We start from the raw sequence: 16,287 nt of genomic DNA, 5'->3' as shown, positions 1-16,287 counted from the left end.
CAAAGCTAAATACTGAATCATTATCATATTTTTTTCACCTTCTCATGCATAGCAACAGAATTTAGATCGACAGCTTCAAATAATCGATCAATAAAAAACAGAGAGTATATTAGAAATGAATGTCAACGTCTTTAAACCAAAATAAATCAATCCAGTTACAGCCGGAACCCCGACAAGTTACGTCAGCATGCAGCCATGGATTATGTTCTGTCTCTGAATCTGTGCAGATGACCTTGTCACGATGCTACACCACTAATGTGACATGATATAGTTGCAGCTATGTCACCTTGAACAGACAGTCATTAGACAGCAGATAGTCATTAGATGATGAAAAAAGGTCTAAAAAGCTCACTTCTTTGTAACCACACATCTCCCAATAAAATGGAAATTAAAGGAATTCTTCTGCAACTACTGACATTTACTCATGTGACATCACTCAAGGCCTTTAAAAAAATCTGACTTCCCACAGCTATCCCAGCGACCACGAAATAACAACCAAATCAAAAACATCTTTTTTACTAGAGCGCTCTAGCAACATAAGCAACACTGATGCACTCCAAGAAATGACTTTCTGTTGAACACAAATGAGCTTCATGATAACTCACAGAATGGTGATGAAACTGTTACTACCTGGATTCTGTTTACAGAAGAATATCAATGTCATTAGAGGTTGATCCATTGTCTAAAGTAACATCTGACTTTTTTGTTAGAAAGATACAAAGTTGTGAGTAACACAAGGTTGCACATTTTCTAAGTGATGTTGTCAATAAACATTTTACTGATACACTCATTGTCGACAATGCTGTGACTTGGAGTGGTAACTAACTATTCCTCATGGTCAAGTCCACATTACGTTTCCTATTAAACATTTTTGCTGTTGCAAATTTGCTGCACATGGACATATTGAGAATCTGGAGGCACTCCAAATTAACCCTTTGATGACTTATCTGTATTAGAAATGCAGAGAAACTTTTTAGGCCCAGTCAAATGATATATCATGCCAGAAAATATTATTTCAGATCCATCAACATAGTTATTTCACAAAACCATGTGTTAGAAGATTGGCAAAATGGGATAATATACGCCTAATCAATAAATACCTGGACTCACAAATGGCAAAGTAGCTCTACCTGCCATCCTCCTGTGACGATAAGAAGTCAAACACCATGACTATAAACATGCATGGGCAGCCTTCATGCCAGAGAGAGTGTGCATTAACACATGCATGTTCAGATATTATAGTGAACATGTTTATCTATCATTTGCACTCACACTCACCTTTGTCAGCCTCATCCTGCCGCTCTCACTCCTCTGCAGGCTCCTTGACTTCAGAGACGAGCTCCTGACCACCGGCAGCACCTCTTCCTCCCCACACCAGTCCGAACTCAGGACGCAACCCATATAGGTGGACGGGTCCTGGACTCTGGGGACTTTCTTTTTTCCTCCTCTCCCTCTCTGTCCTCCCTCCTCCTCTCTCCCTCTTGCTCCTCTAAACTGTCTCCAGCCAGTTCTCCTGGGCAGCTGTATTTGTCAGCTGGAAAGGAGGAGAGGGAGGCCCTTCCCCTTTTCCTGGCTCTCGTTCAGTCCGGTTAGAGGGACAGAGGGAAGGATACGCACTGCATGCTCGCACTGCCCCCCCCCCCCCCCCCCCTTTTCTATATACACCCTTTAAAAACACCTCTCTCTCCAAGTCAGCCAGTCACATGTGGGCTCCCCATTTTTCTGCCTCCACCCCCTCTCGCTAATCTTCTTTGTTTCACACACGCACAGTAGACACCCAAACTTTCTGAGGAAACTCCATTTCTTCTTTGATTTGCTTTGCATCTGAAACTCTTTCCATCCCTATTTCCCGGACTGAAAGGCTGAAGGAGTCATCTCCTCATCCTGTTTCTTTCAAAACTTAACCATCCCCAGGACACATCTGCTCCTTCCTCCTCTTACTCTTACTGCTACTCTCTACCTCTCGCCTCACTCACATACAATCACCTCTCTGTTCTTACCCCCCACCCCTCTCTCCTCCTAGTCAGCTTCCTGCTCCCAGATACAGGCCGTCGTCTCTCCTCGGCTCTGGGAAACACATGGCTGATATTGTCTAGAAAACAACCAAGAAAACCAAACAGTGACGGCAGCCGATAGGATGCTGGGTGTACCAGTGATTCAGAGAGGACGCAGTCTGAGTCTTCCCTTGTTTACAATGCAAACGCCTGTGTGTTGCATTCAAGGAACAAGCTCTCTTTCAGTGCAGAGTCCATACCTAACATTTAACAAAGGAGAGGAGAAGCTAAATGAAGGAATGCCAGATGAATTCTTGATTTCAGCCCTGGATTTGAAGCACAAAGACGTCCTGTGTGTCTTTAATGTTGTGTAACAAAGTGTGAAAACTATTAACTTTGCACATGTTTTTATTCCTCACGGCCTCTTTGCTGTTGTTTATTTCTACTCCCTTGAGTATTTTGGCTGCTACGAAAAGCTCCCAAGGCTTGGAAGAGTGAGACTGTACCCCTTAAAAGGCAAATTCTTGATGTGCCTCCAAAATCCCCCTCCCCTTCTTTGTATACCCTACACATTCCCCCTTTCTTATCATGTTTTCTTTCTTTTCCTTCCTTCTCTCGCCATCATTTTCTCTCTGCAGATAGAAAAAACAGCCATAATGCTGTTTTGTTTTTGCAGGCATTTTGCCCCAGACAAGCCTTCCAGGTGTCTTTCCTCTCCTCCCTTTAACCGACCATCCATCCATCCCCCAGCCCAATTTCTCTTACGCCCCTTTCCAGTCGACCCCAGTCGCTCCTGCTTTGCCTCGTTCCTTTCCCTCCATTTTATGTCTTTTAGGCGGCTGTCTCAGACATGAGCTCAGGCTGCAGACAGCATTTACAACGAGCCTCCCTCCTGCTTTTACATGCCGTGAAATTAACGCCTAATCAACTGAAGTCCTACGATGCAAAGAGGCAGCTCTGAAAAACAAGGAAGAAGTAACACAACAGGGAAAATGTGACTCATAATAACAGGGAAATCTTTATTGTCATAGAGACCACAGACTAAAACAGCACAGGTATCTCAAGAAAAGATTTCGGTTTTGTTTACTCCAGATGAAGAAACATGGGCTTTAATTTAAGCAAGTCAAGTGTCATAAATGTTTGAGGATTTATCATAAACCAGTACAGCGATACAAAAACAGCAGATACAAAGCAAATATGACCTTTATTTGTGAGAAGAACATGCTGAAACTGAACTGCCTTAGAATGAAGCTTTTACTTTGGAATACACCGATTAGTGTGCCAGAGATCAGCAACTGTAACAATGCAACAATTTGAATCTGAGCAAGTGTATTTGTCTAATTCCAAGAATAACAATATTTCAATATTCTTTTGTTAGCCAGAGTTATCTGACAAGAGGTTCTGTTGCAAGCTCCGTGTACAAAGGCTATCGTCCTTTTCACAACTACCGTGGGTTAAACTCTGACCGTGGCCCCTTGCTGCATGTTATCTCCAACTCTCTGCCCCCAACACTTCCTGTTTCTCTTAAGATGTCCTATCTAATAAAGAGAAAAGTATCATCAAACATGTGTTTGCCAAAAAAAGACATACTAAATAATACACATTACAAGAACAACAAGGTCTTAATTGCTTTTAATATCAAAAGATGATTGATGATTTTATTGCTCAGTTGCAAGTCTGCTGTGTACATGAAATGAGCTTGAGAATCACACGTTGATATGTTTGAAACGTACAAATCAAATACCTTCTTAGAGATTCGCAGATGACAAAACTCAGTATTAGTTCCTCCTGATAAGAACAGTGTGCTGTCTTTGTTCTGTCTATGGGAACACATAACTGCACAATAAAACCGTGAAACTTTGTTAAGTAATAATCTGTTGTTAATATGTGAAGAACAAATAAGACGCCTTAAAGACGTAATTCTGACTTTGACAAAGCAGGTTTGTTCTTGTGGGTGTTGATCAAACGGCTTTGTTACTCCAGTAAATCTATTCCCAAGCACTCTGTTTCTCAGAACTGTTGAGAAAATCTCAGTAACAACTAAGAGTCGCTTATTAAGACGTTTAGGAACAAAGAAGCTTAAGAATGGTAGAAAAACGCTTTGACATAAAAAGCTACCCAGTGAGATGAAATAGCTCGTCAGACAAAATATGCATATAAGCCTAAAATATTCAATTCACCTAGATTATAAATTGAGCAGAAATCCTACTTTTACAGACAAAGAAAAGGGATGGAGGTTGTGTGCAGACTGAGCCTTTATGTTCAACTAATTTTTATCCTAATTTAATCTGATGAGAAAATCAGCCGCTGAAAGAAGGAAAAATATAATCTTCTTTTTTTATGATGTGGCTACCTTCTGTTGCAACATACCTGGCACATTTTGGGAGTGTTGGCAGAAACAAGCTTCAGTCTGGATCAGATTAATGACAGATCTCTGGGGGAAGATTTGTGATAAGGAGGATAATAGAAAGAGGGAGAGAGGAGTCGAGAAAGACAAGATAAACAGTCCAAATATGGAGTGAAAGAGAGGAGATTGCAATCTGAAGAAACAAACAGTGAAGACACAAAGGAGCACAGAAATAGACACAGTTGTGATGATGTCAGGGATGACACTACCCAAGCCTGGTCCTGTCAGACTGCCTTTGCACAGAAGATGTATTTTACATCTCCTCTTGAGGACTTCCATCCTCTTCAAACGGTCCTTTCCCAAAAGTTGTAAAACACACGTAACATTCTCGTATATTAAACATCCCTCTCTCACCCTCTCTTTGGCCCCCTTTTGCTGCCTTCAAGAATCTGTTTTTGTGGGTCAGTTTTGAACCGCACCAAAAATTCATAGTTGTTTGGCCACAGGCTGAGAACGTCCATGCCAAGGGTGTGTGCAGTGGTTACACTCGCCAGTCATCAAGTATGAGAAGCACAGGGTCGAAAGGACAGCTCAACTATTTCAGAGTCTCATGCAGACTTGATACTGAAGCTACAAGAGGGCTGTGTTTTCTGGGTTTGTTTCAGAACTGGTCTGCCCCCTAGTGGGGAAAAATAGCTTTACAGTCACAAATGGCGCTAAAATAATTTTTGTGTCATAACATTACATACCATGTTGCTGCTTTAGTACTAAGAAGTCTGCGCTGTTGAAAGTAGTCCTTTAAAATAAAAATGAAACTGTTTCTTTGGTAGGATCCACCTTTTCTCTTTTACACAGAATCAAAAAACTCTGCTCAAATGTTTTTCACAGAAGAATCGAATAGGATCAAACTGATTCGGACACAGACTTTTAAAGATTACCAAATCCAGTTTAGTTTAAAAAGGACATCCCACTGCATCCTTTGTCCACAGGCGGCGTCAAATCCACAAAATCTGAAATATCTTAACAGTCACCTAACATGAAACACTATCATGTTATTTGTTGTTTATAAAATCCTTGCATTGTTTGACCAATTCTGATTAAAAAAACATCAAACATTTCACTAGTTTCCTAGTCTGAATCCAGCCCCCTGCAGGGACATACATTATAATGACTTTGTGGATTAAAATGACATGTATCCAAATGTGTGACATTTTATAACAACCCTATATAAATGTCAATTTCTTTTAATAGCTAAGGATTACTGTTGGATTAATTTTGAACAAGCATACACAGAAGTCAGTAAGCCTTTTGTTAAAATAAAACCTTTGAATAGGAGCAATTTTAAAAAAGTTACAACTTCAGTAAAAGCTAAACAGACCTGAGGTTAAGAAAACTAAAATGAAGCTGTTAAATTTACCAGCTTTATCCTTTAAATTATAATCAATCCTCATAAAATGTTTGTGTTAAATAAATTGTAATGTTCCAAATGTAAAGGCAGAATGACTGGAAACAATTAAAAGTTATGGGATAAAGTAGGCAGGATGGAAATATCACACCTGAGTTGTTTTTGTGGCACAGGGCCCAGTGCACCCATCTCATAAAAAGGAGAGAAAAAGAACTGTTTTCATGCCAACTGGAGGGAAAAATAAACGGCACCATCCAGGAAATAAAAACGAAGGCTACTAAAAGTAAAAAAAAACTATTACCACAAAGCATTGACAAAACCCCCCCACTGTAAAGCCATCCAGTTCAGTTTATGAGCCGCAACCTTTTGATTTAAGGTCAGGTACATTTATCTTCCTCTTCAGATCTGACGTCAGACTTGACACAGAGCACACTATGAATACAAAAGACGGAAACAGATCATCTGAGGCTGAAAGGTTTCCAGCTTAGTCAGCAAGGGTACATCATTCCCTTCTCTCTGCTGCATATGTCAACAGGCCCTCTGAAAGTGAAGCAACACATTCATGGCCTTCAAGAACAACATAATCTAATATTCTGCTCAAATATTATATCTTCAGTTTCTTTGAAGTCTGTAGGTTTTTAAATGTTTCCTATTTGTTAACTAATATTATCGTTTCACATAATCAGTATAATAACATTATAAAACACAAAAGTGTTGCCTGACCATTTAGAAAATTATTCCAACTGTCTTTCACCAATTTACAGCAAAACAAGGTGTTCAAGCAGCACATTGTGCCTCCTTTAAAATGGATTAATCTACCTAAACTCTGCGTTCAGGATTTTAGTCTTTGAGAAGAAAAAAAAACTAATTAGACTACTTTGCACTCGCAAAGTAACGTCATCACGAGTGGACGCGAGCACTCTTGTCAACAAACCAAATGACGTCATTGTTGCGCGCGAGTTAGCTTCGGTAAATGGAGAGTCGCGTTTGTGTCGCGAAACAAGAAATATCCTCTCTCCTTTTTTATTAAATTGGTCCTCTACATTTATTCCGCCTCTCATAAGTCTTAATAAAAACAGACATCTTACTCCTGCCTTCCCATCGACTGACAATCTGGAGTCGTTGTGACAAAAAGATACTGAAACAGTCTGATAACATGAACTGATGAGTTCACTCAGACATTCAGCTGTTTGTTTCATTTGAAGGTTTGGGGAAGAAGAATTATGACAACTCTAACGAGACAAGACCTGAATTTTGGACAAGGTAAGAAAACAAAACCACGACTGTCAGTGTTATCCCTCAATGAATCCAGCTGATGTTTCCGACATTTTAGATATGAACTATCTTCTCTGTAGATAATCAGTAGCGATGACCGAGTAGTAGTGGTGAAGCTTATCAGGGGATCTTTGCATTGAGGTTGGTTGGACTCTACTTGAATGCATGAGAGATCTCTGAGTTTTTTTGTTTTTTTTTAATCCTCCAGTGGTTGCTGACATCCTCTGTGAGTTCCTGGAGGTCGCCATCCATCTCATCCTGTATGTCCGCGAAGTTTATCCCTCAGGAATATTCCAGAAGAGGAAGAAATATAATGTGCCTGTGCAGGTAGATGTATGTGTAATAGAAACATGCCATAGTTTTTTTCTAGGCTTATGATTCTAATACTGGACTTTTTATGGGTTTACCTCCAGATGTCATGTCACCCAGAGCTAAACCAGTACATCCAAGATACACTTTATTGCATCAAGCCGCTCATTGAAAAGGTAAGACGTGATGATGATGCCATATTTGTGCTGAGGTTAGGTCATGAAACAGGTGTCATTGCTCTTTGCTAAAGTCTTCAATTTCCCTCCCAGAACGATGCAGAGAAGGTGGTTGTGGTCATCATGGACAAAGAGCATCATCCAGTAGAGAGATTTGTCTTTGAGATTTCACAGCCTACACTGCTGTCCATCAGGTTTTCCCTTCTTCTCCTTCTTTTCCTTTCTTTCAATTAGAAATATCTAAAGTGACATGTTTATGTCGTGACTCATTGTCGATAACTGCACGTTTTATTTTTTTTGTCGTTCCAGCTCAGATACGCTGTTGTCACATGTGGAGCAGCTGCTGAGAGCGTTCATCCTCAAGATCAGTGTCTGTGATGCAGTCTTAAATAATAACCCTCCAGGTATTTCACATACACAGATGACACACCTGAATAATCATCATATCAATCACAATCTTATATTTCTTAAACTTTCATGTGAAGATTTAACAAAAATCCTCTTGATTCCTGTCAGGATCCTGCACAGAATCCATCATAACTACATAAAGCAATTCTAAAAAGGAGGACAGTCACTTCTTCGTAGGGTCTTACTGAACGGTGTAAAGGGAGTTTTTTCAGCTGTAAATCCAGGAAACAGAATTAGAAGTCAGACGATTGTTGTGATAATTGCTTTTGTTTTTAGATAAATATGGTGACGCATACAGGATGTATTCGTGGTAAAAGACACAAATCATAGATGTATTTGTGACCTGATGTTTCTTTGGGTCCAGGGTGTTCATTTTCAGTACTTGTACATACCAGAGATGCTGCTACACGCAACATGGAGAAGGTTCAAGTCATCAAGGTGAGGATATTAAACTATGCAAATCTACAGAATCATTGTAGATGTACTCCTTCAGTACTTTACAAAGCACAGCGGTGTTCACAGACGTTACACCTGAGGGGCCACATTTATACATTTCTCATTACAGGATTTTCCCTGGATTGTTGCTGACGAGCAGGAGGTCCACATGCAGGAGCCCAGACTCATCCCGCTGAAGACGATGACATCTGACATAGTCAAAGTTAGTAGAAACATCTCAATCCAGTTAAAGAGAGAAAAAAAAGAAGTGGGACCAAAATGAGTTGAGGTTTTATTTTCCCATTCTTGACAAACATGCTGATGTTTGTCTGTTGTTCTCCGACTTTGACAGATGCAGCTTTATGTGGAAGAGAGAGCCCACAAAACGTAGGTCCCTCACTCTGCAGAAGCAGACTGGTGCCAAGGCTACGCTCATAATCAAACACGCCACGAGTCAACAGTCAGCAAAACAACATGTTATTGAACATCAACAAAAAGGAGATGTACGTGGACATGTTCCTGAGGCGTGTGCATGATGCTGCAGTCAGTGTTAGACTTTCAAACACCTGACTCAGACTGTGTGCTGCCTGACCTTCACTTTAACATGTGTATGGTTGTTCTATTGTCCTGTATCACCTTTTACTGCTTTCAGTGCAGATCTATGTACCATATGTGAAACACAATGATCAAACTTAACTTGTTGCACTTTGATAATAAAATCCCATGGATATTGGAATCTACCAGTTTAACAGTACTGGCTATAAATTGAAATATATGTCACCAGCAGCTCTTATGTCTCTGTTATCAGTGTAACCCTCAGCTGTAAATATTTCCTTTGTGTCTCATTGTGAGGAATTTGTTATTCTGTATGCTCTTTAAGGTGTTTTACCTCTTCATGGATGTCTGAAGATAGGTCATCATGCTTTAAAAAAAAGATCTAATTTCCAGTCAGTGCTCATTGTCATCTGCATGGTTAAGTCAAAATATTGTAACAAACGAACTTTTTTTACTTTAACTGCTGATACTGTGTGATTTAGTATGTGAAAAATAAGTTAATGGCAATAAAACTTTTTTTTAAAGCACCAGCATTAGAAATGTTTCTCTTTGCACTGGTATTTGTGTGTTTAGTCGACTAAATGGTGAAAACGTCAACACCTACAGACTGGCTGTAGCCCTGGTTAAGACACCTGCTCTACAACCCTGATGTGAACAAGCACAGTGGAAGGACAGCAACTCAGAGTACAGTTTGGCAGTATTTTGTAGGGCCCGCCCAATGTGAAATTTTCAGGGCCGATACGGATATCAATAATGGGGAGAAAAAAACAAATCTGATACTGACATATTGACCAATTTCTTTTCTTTCGCGGATCTATGTTCAATCTGTCGTTAAATAAAGACATACACATTCACAGTGTTGATGCCTTGAATGCAGCTATCAAACACTTGTTGAAAAGAAAAGTAGTAATGTAGACAAGATGGTCACTCAACTGCATGAACATGCATCACCGCCTGACACTCTGGAGAGTGGTAATGCTTGTTCTCATATATCACACTTTGCTGATGACAGAGAACTGCTGGTGTAATCTAACAATACTCAAATCAAATGATATTTGACTGGTGAATAAATGTATTTATATTGCTGCATATCTGTGATGCAGATAAGCACTACACTAATATGGCTGATTAATTGGTCAAGCTCTAGTAATTTGATCTAGAAAATTGAGATAAAATCAACGTAGGCTGTGTCGGGGTAAAACTGGCATGTCGACATGAGCAAACCAAATAACCTTTTCTTTTTTAACCAGCTGACTATTCGAATAAACAACGGTTCTGAGTGTTTTTTTTTTTTTTTTTTACCTCTAGTCAGTCATTTTGAATTTAAATCATTCACCTGAGAAGAAAATGATCTGTCCTTATTCATGCAAGGTCACGATGAGGCCATGTAAGAAAGCACACAGCGGTGAGTAATGTGATTAAATATTATTGTTGCTGCTGTTATTATATTAACTGAATTATCCAAATAAGACGTCATGTCTTGTAGTTGTCTCCTGTGCAGCTAAAAAACAAATTCTTTTATAACCTCTGAACTTGTTGATGCTTACTTGCTTCACTTAGGATTAAGTTGTACAGTTTCAATAACTTGTGTTCACAATGTGTTGTTAGCTTACCGGAACTTTAGAACACATGATTAAAAATACATTAATGGTGAATGCTTATTAAAAAAACATCAAAATCTCTGAGTAATAAGTTACTCTCTTCACAACAGATGCACATTTCTCATTCATTCAGACAAACGTAACATGTTTTGGTACATGAGTGCAAAAGATCATCATACAAATGTCGACAAATCTGCACAATAACCTCTCCGTCCTTCTTAATACGTTGATTCTGATTGGAACTAATACTCACACTTCTGTGTCACTGTATTACATCTATTACATGGCTTTCTGGAGATGTGGCTCACTCCTCTGTTGCCTGAGTTTCTGCTTTCTGTCTTAAACATTTGAGAAAACAACGATTATTCAGCCCTCTGCAATTTTAGGCAACTTAAATATACTTGTTGAGTTGAGTATTGTTTGGGGGTCAAGACGTCATTTTTCAAGAAGATTAATAAAAGAATGTCGTCTTGTCTTTAGCTCTGACCACTTGAAAGCCGGCCCATGTCGCAGTAACCTCTATTATCTTGTTGTGATTCCGGCCGCTGAGGGTTTCTGTTCCACAGACACACAGATGACCTTTGGTACGAAACACTACAGGCGGCTGCATGAGCAAAGCTCAACGTTGAGGCAATAAAGAAAGGAGAGGCGAGCCGATACTCCACATTAATGTAACCTGATCTGGAATTATACAAAATATGGCTTCTTTGTTTGTGTAAATTAGACATCTATTGATATTTTAATCTAGGTCAGAGGTAGCACAATGTTTTCTTTTATTGCCTCATTCATACCCACTTCCTACTTCATACCGGAGTGGTTGACTCTAGATACCAACCCAGTGGATAGTTTCCTTCAAGGTGAGCTCCTCTTTCATTCCCTTATTGACATCACACCACTTAAAGAGGTTTCTGAACTCTATAGATCTATAGTGTGTTACAGTGTGCCTAATGTCTATCCTGTGACCTGCAGGTCTGGTAGGTGCTTGTGGGATCTCTGTACTATGCTCCATATTGAGAGTTCACTTATTTCTAGAAGAGACGAGGTGAGTGAATTACCTTTAAATGTATCAATCAGTTACCATGATATCAAGTTTTCCATCTTTCACGAAATTGAACTAAAATATCACCATTTAGGTTTTTAGTTCTAATTTAGATTTTTCTCTCCATAACCCACAGCTGGAGGGAGAAACATGATAAAGAATCAAGCACAAAGACACTTAGTGCTCAAAGGAAACCCACAGCTGGACTTTCAGGGATGCTACACTTCTTACTTGTGACTGGGTTGCTGGCTGTAATTGGTTCCCGTGTTGCATCTCTGGTGGTACTAGAATTTTCTCTTCGAGGAATCTCTGGATGGGTTACGGCTGGACCAGTAAGAAACCCATTATTCAATAAAAACACGTTTTACACTCAACTTGTTTTCTACTTTCCTCTGCCTAATTTCTTAGTCTGAACTACATTGAATAGAAAGTCTTGTTATTTTGAAGGGGACAACATTTAAGCATCCACAGAGACAAAGCATATGTGCATATAACTAAAACATATTGTCTAGTTAAAAATGTGTAGAAAAATACATTGCAAGAGAAAATAAATTGCACCAGCAGCAGTAAATCATGTTTTATATCGTAAAGACTCATCAAATCCCCATTTTGTGAATTTGTTCCTTCATTCCTCAGGAGTCAAGGAATTTTCTCCAGCAGCTGCTAGTCCAAAGCCAGTTTTCTCTTGGCTGTGCTCTAAGCTGCAGTTTGTACTTCCTCCACGAGGGGGCGTCCCATCGCTGGCTATGTTTGCTCCTGGCAGCAGCACTCAGCTGGTTCTTGGCCAGACAGGCCACTCTGCTGCTGCACCATGTCCTGGCTCTGTATAAACTCCACAGCTCACAGCGCTACTGCGGCATCTGCATTGGGCTTCTGACATCAGGCCGCTGTCTGCTGCCCATGCTGTGCAGAGCCATGATCATTACCTTCACTGTGGCAGTGGTTGCCGCCATAGCAACCATTAATAAGCACTTCCTCTCTGCTTCAGAGGCCCTAAGGTTTTGGACGCCACTGACCATCTGCTACACGCTTCTGGTTGTGTACATGCAGGGTGAGAAACATGCCAATTATGGAGATGTTGCAATTCTTCTTTTCCCATAAAGATCTGAGATCTAGAAATGTGAATCTATGATCTTATCAGTGCAATTTAAGAAATATTGCCTATTTAATTTATATTTTCTAAAAGGATGAATTATTCATCCTATTCAGGTGGGGGGGGGGGGAGCTCTGTCTCCTGGTTAAAACACAATGGACACAATGAACAATGCTAACAGATGCTATTCCAGTGACAAACAGTAGAAGGTTTATAACGTCTCTTGATGATAACACGTTTCATTTCAAAGATGCTGCAATGCTCATGAGACTCTAATCAATCAAAAGTGTGATATTGTGGACGCCTCTCCAGCCTGAGGAAAATAACTAATTCATCAGTTTGAAGCCTTGTCTGGTCTCGTCTGACTACTGAGTCATTCATCATTCATATCCTGATGATTTGACACCTCTATTGACCTGTCATAAATTCAGAAACATGTACACATATGTTGAATTTTTGTTCTTGCAGAGGAGAAGAACCGTTTACCCGGCAGTCAGGCTGTCCTGAACACAGTGATGGTGCGTCTCGGAGGATTGATGGTCCTGATGCTGACTGTTGGACGCTGGTCTGACGTGCTCCAAATCCTGATGTGTTTCCTGGGAGAGGCCAGCTGTCTAATCCCCACCATGGATCTGCTGGATTCAGCAACCTCACAGGTCAGTGAGTCTCCCTGGAAGCAGCAAAAAGGGCCTGAGAGCACTTTTTGTCCATCGGGAGTCAAAAACTGGGGCAGAATATCAAAGGGTTCATTAGACCGGGTCCCAAGGTGAGCCAGAATTCTCCAACTTGTGTCCCAGGTGGAGGAGGTTTAAGATCCCCGAGACAGATTCAGGTCAAAGTATTCTCTGATTCAGAACACTGAGCCTACTTTTCTTTACACTTAGCGAGTCTGGTTAAATAGTTCTGTTTTAGTGAAGTATACAGCAAACAAAGTCTTAATGAAGTGCCAGGAAAAAGTAGCATGAGTGGTTATTGGATTTCAAAAGCAGATTCTGTCTATTCTGAGATAAAACAGAACTTTACAATATGCCTAAAAGATGAGTACATTTGACTTTGATCTTAAAACTTCACTGAAGCTCACTGTGGTGAGCCTTAGACAAATATTCATCGGGGATACAATAGGAAAGTGCATTCATACAATGCCTGTTAATTATGATTATTTTCCTTAGTACCCTGACGCTGCATGTCTCGACTGTGTTTTTTAACTGTTTTCTAAACTTTTGCATGATCTCTTATTTCATCTTTCATACTTGTTGTGTGCACACAGAATGAAGAGGACTATACAGACTATGTTAAAAGGGAGCGAACAAGAAGACCACAAGCACGGGAGAAAGACCATCAGAGCTAGCCGATCTGGGATTTTATACTATTTTTTATTAGCACCAATATGTTAGTTCTACAAAGGATAGGACCTACATTAAATGCATTTTTGTTTTAAGAATGCCACTGCCCCCTTTGTGTAGCAAAGGGGGCAGTGGTTGTAACATGACCCGTCCTGACGGTCCTGCCTTACATAACTCTGTTTATGAAGTTTTGAGACAGGAATTCATATGACTTCTGTTGTCAGTTAAACCGTGTCGCACTTGTTAGTTAACATACTGAGCCAACCAAGGCTCTGGGTGTTACTCTATGAATAGGGACTTAGTGTGACTGTGAGTAAATGTTTCTGAAAGAGAGTATAGCTTTTTTAAATAAAAAAAATGCAATGTGGGCCCAAAGCAAAAGCGAATGATGGTCGACACATCAGAGGCCGATTATGTGTGTGAGTAGTGGTGTAGTGCAGGATACATGCAGGTATACAGAATATACACACTTATTTTTTCAGTCTCAGTAGAGCATACCCTTCTAAATCTCCTCTGATTCAAACCAATGACTGATTGACATTTTTTAAGCAGATTGCTGCACTTTGTTTTTCTAGGATGGTGAAGCAATAACCCTCCATACGCTGTCTCTGATTGGATAGTACAATGACTATGCACGAGTAGTTTATATATCACAGTTTATAACAGTTGCCATTTATCCTCGGGAACACAATTTGAGAGGAAAATTAAGAGTAGGGCTATAGGCTAGCCTTTGCACTTCCTCAGTCACCACTACACCAGTGGCTGTGAGCTTTGAAATGAATGGTTATTTATTTAGGCTATCAGTACTATTTGTACATGTTTAAGTAAAACATTTGCTTAACAACCAAAGATTTTTTTTAATTTAGCCTATTATTTTAAAGCCACACAGACAGACTGTACAATCCAAAGACAAAGGAAAAAGAAAAAATGCCAGTAGCCTATTTGAAGAATTTACATTAGGCCTGGCCTGTAGTTTAAATTCAGGTTATTCAATGTAACAGACCCAAATTAACTCGTAAAGCACCCGTAAAGACACTGACAGCAACAATAATAATAATAACAAACATTTCATCCAACTTTTAAAGATGGTATTTTCCCACCTTTAGGCATATTTTCAGTGCAGCAAAGGTTATAAAACTAACGGGGACGATAACTTATCCCTAACAAAGTAGGATCGTTTGGTTAGTGCGTTTTTTCCAATTCCTCTCCAGAGACTGTTAAAGAAGAGCCAAAATGGCTGACGACGACGTTTGCATTGTAATGTCACACAAAATGGCGATAGACAAAGGAAAGGCGCAGTAACTACTTTAAGCCTGCCTTTGTGTAAATTTCCGCCGACAAACACATTCAGAATAAACATTGTTTATATTTAAGGACAGTGTTTCGCACTGTAGCCTACATGTCGCTTCATACCACCTTAGGATAGGATTTTAATATTCAAGCTTTATCTTGTTTTTTTTTTTTTTTTTTTTTTTTTTTACTAACGTTGACTAAAAACATAGGCTGGCTGCTTCTTGTGAGAATGTACAATTTCTGACACCCACATGAAATAAATCCACATTTGGACGTTGTTATGCCCAGACGGCGTGTCTTTATTGGGAACTGTGGACCTGACAGACATAATCCATCAAGAGAAGGTTTGTTTTTCATATATCACTCCAGTGAACATCCCATGTCAGAAAAAAGGCGTTTAAAATTACAAGGGGCCACTTTCGCCTGGCGGTCCATGTTCCCAAAATAATCCAGGTGTGTGAAGAGGAAATTTTGGTTTTGGTGTCTAGTCGATCCACCAAAATAGGAATTGTACTCCCATAGGTTTTATTGGAATTTAAACTGTACAGAGCTCCACATCAGGACCGACTTCAGCAGACACAGGGAGGACGTTTCTCCAAGCATGCACTCCCGAGTACGGTGCAGAGACGCACTGATACGACCGAACAGCAGTCGTTGCCTCCTCTGGATAAGTTTCCAGACGTTTCTGTTCTCATCTGATAGGCACGCTGGACGCATGCGCACAGCCTGCTTGGTTGTCCCCCCTTACCGCATTTCAGCCCATGCGCACTTCAGCATCCAATGTGCGTGCTTAATATAGTAACAAAAGCAGAATAATGGTGTTGTATAGTAACAGACCTGCTCCATGCCAAACTAAGTCAATAATCATTTCCAATAAACATCACGTTCAGCTCCAGTACTGATACCCCGATCAGCGCAAAATGTAGGCTACAACATGGAGGCCTATTTGTAATTATTTCACCAGCTCTATTATTTGTACATGTGAACTCTGAATAGGGTGACATATCTGTACGC

General features: G+C 40.0%; 3 protein-coding genes across 6 annotated transcripts in view; 2 read left to right on the top strand and 1 right to left on the bottom strand.

The window, feature by feature from the left end:
- tns2a (tensin 2a) overlaps positions 1 to 2,058 on the bottom strand; it is a 51,981-nt gene extending 49,923 nt beyond the window's left edge. For all 4 annotated transcript variants that reach the window (XM_079359416.1, XM_079359418.1, XM_079359417.1 and 1 more), the window contains exon 1: positions 1,279 to 2,058. In XM_079359416.1, coding sequence (XP_079215542.1) covers positions 1,279 to 1,401 — 123 coding nt within the window. In that variant the 5' untranslated portion in view covers positions 1,402 to 2,058. The remainder of the gene's footprint in view (positions 1 to 1,278) is intronic.
- Positions 2,059 to 6,661: 4,603 nt separating this feature from the next.
- Positions 6,662 to 9,434, top strand: mad2l2 (mitotic arrest deficient 2 like 2). Its single transcript, XM_079360223.1, has 8 exons — positions 6,662 to 7,009; positions 7,230 to 7,348; positions 7,435 to 7,506; positions 7,600 to 7,700; positions 7,816 to 7,910; positions 8,279 to 8,352; positions 8,480 to 8,572; positions 8,702 to 9,434. The coding sequence occupies exons 1-8, from the start codon at positions 6,970 to 6,972 to the stop codon at positions 8,738 to 8,740; spliced, it is 633 nt and encodes a 210-aa protein (XP_079216349.1). The 5' UTR covers positions 6,662 to 6,969; the 3' UTR covers positions 8,741 to 9,434.
- A 1,624-nt stretch (positions 9,435 to 11,058) lies between these two features.
- tmem82 (transmembrane protein 82) lies at positions 11,059 to 16,146 on the top strand. The gene is made up of 6 exons (XM_079360113.1): positions 11,059 to 11,362; positions 11,475 to 11,547; positions 11,681 to 11,876; positions 12,181 to 12,595; positions 13,106 to 13,293; positions 13,905 to 16,146. The coding sequence occupies exons 1-6, from the start codon at positions 11,269 to 11,271 to the stop codon at positions 13,983 to 13,985; spliced, it is 1,047 nt and encodes a 348-aa protein (XP_079216239.1). The 5' UTR covers positions 11,059 to 11,268; the 3' UTR covers positions 13,986 to 16,146.
- The last annotated feature ends 141 nt before the right edge of the window (positions 16,147 to 16,287 follow it).

Source organism: Symphodus melops (genome assembly GCF_947650265.1).
Source record: "Symphodus melops genome assembly, chromosome: 13".
In the NCBI taxonomy this organism is placed as follows: Eukaryota; Metazoa; Chordata; class Actinopteri; order Labriformes; family Labridae; genus Symphodus; species Symphodus melops.
The sequence above is the reverse complement of the archived record's forward strand: the minus strand, read 5'-3'. Positions and strand labels throughout refer to the sequence as shown.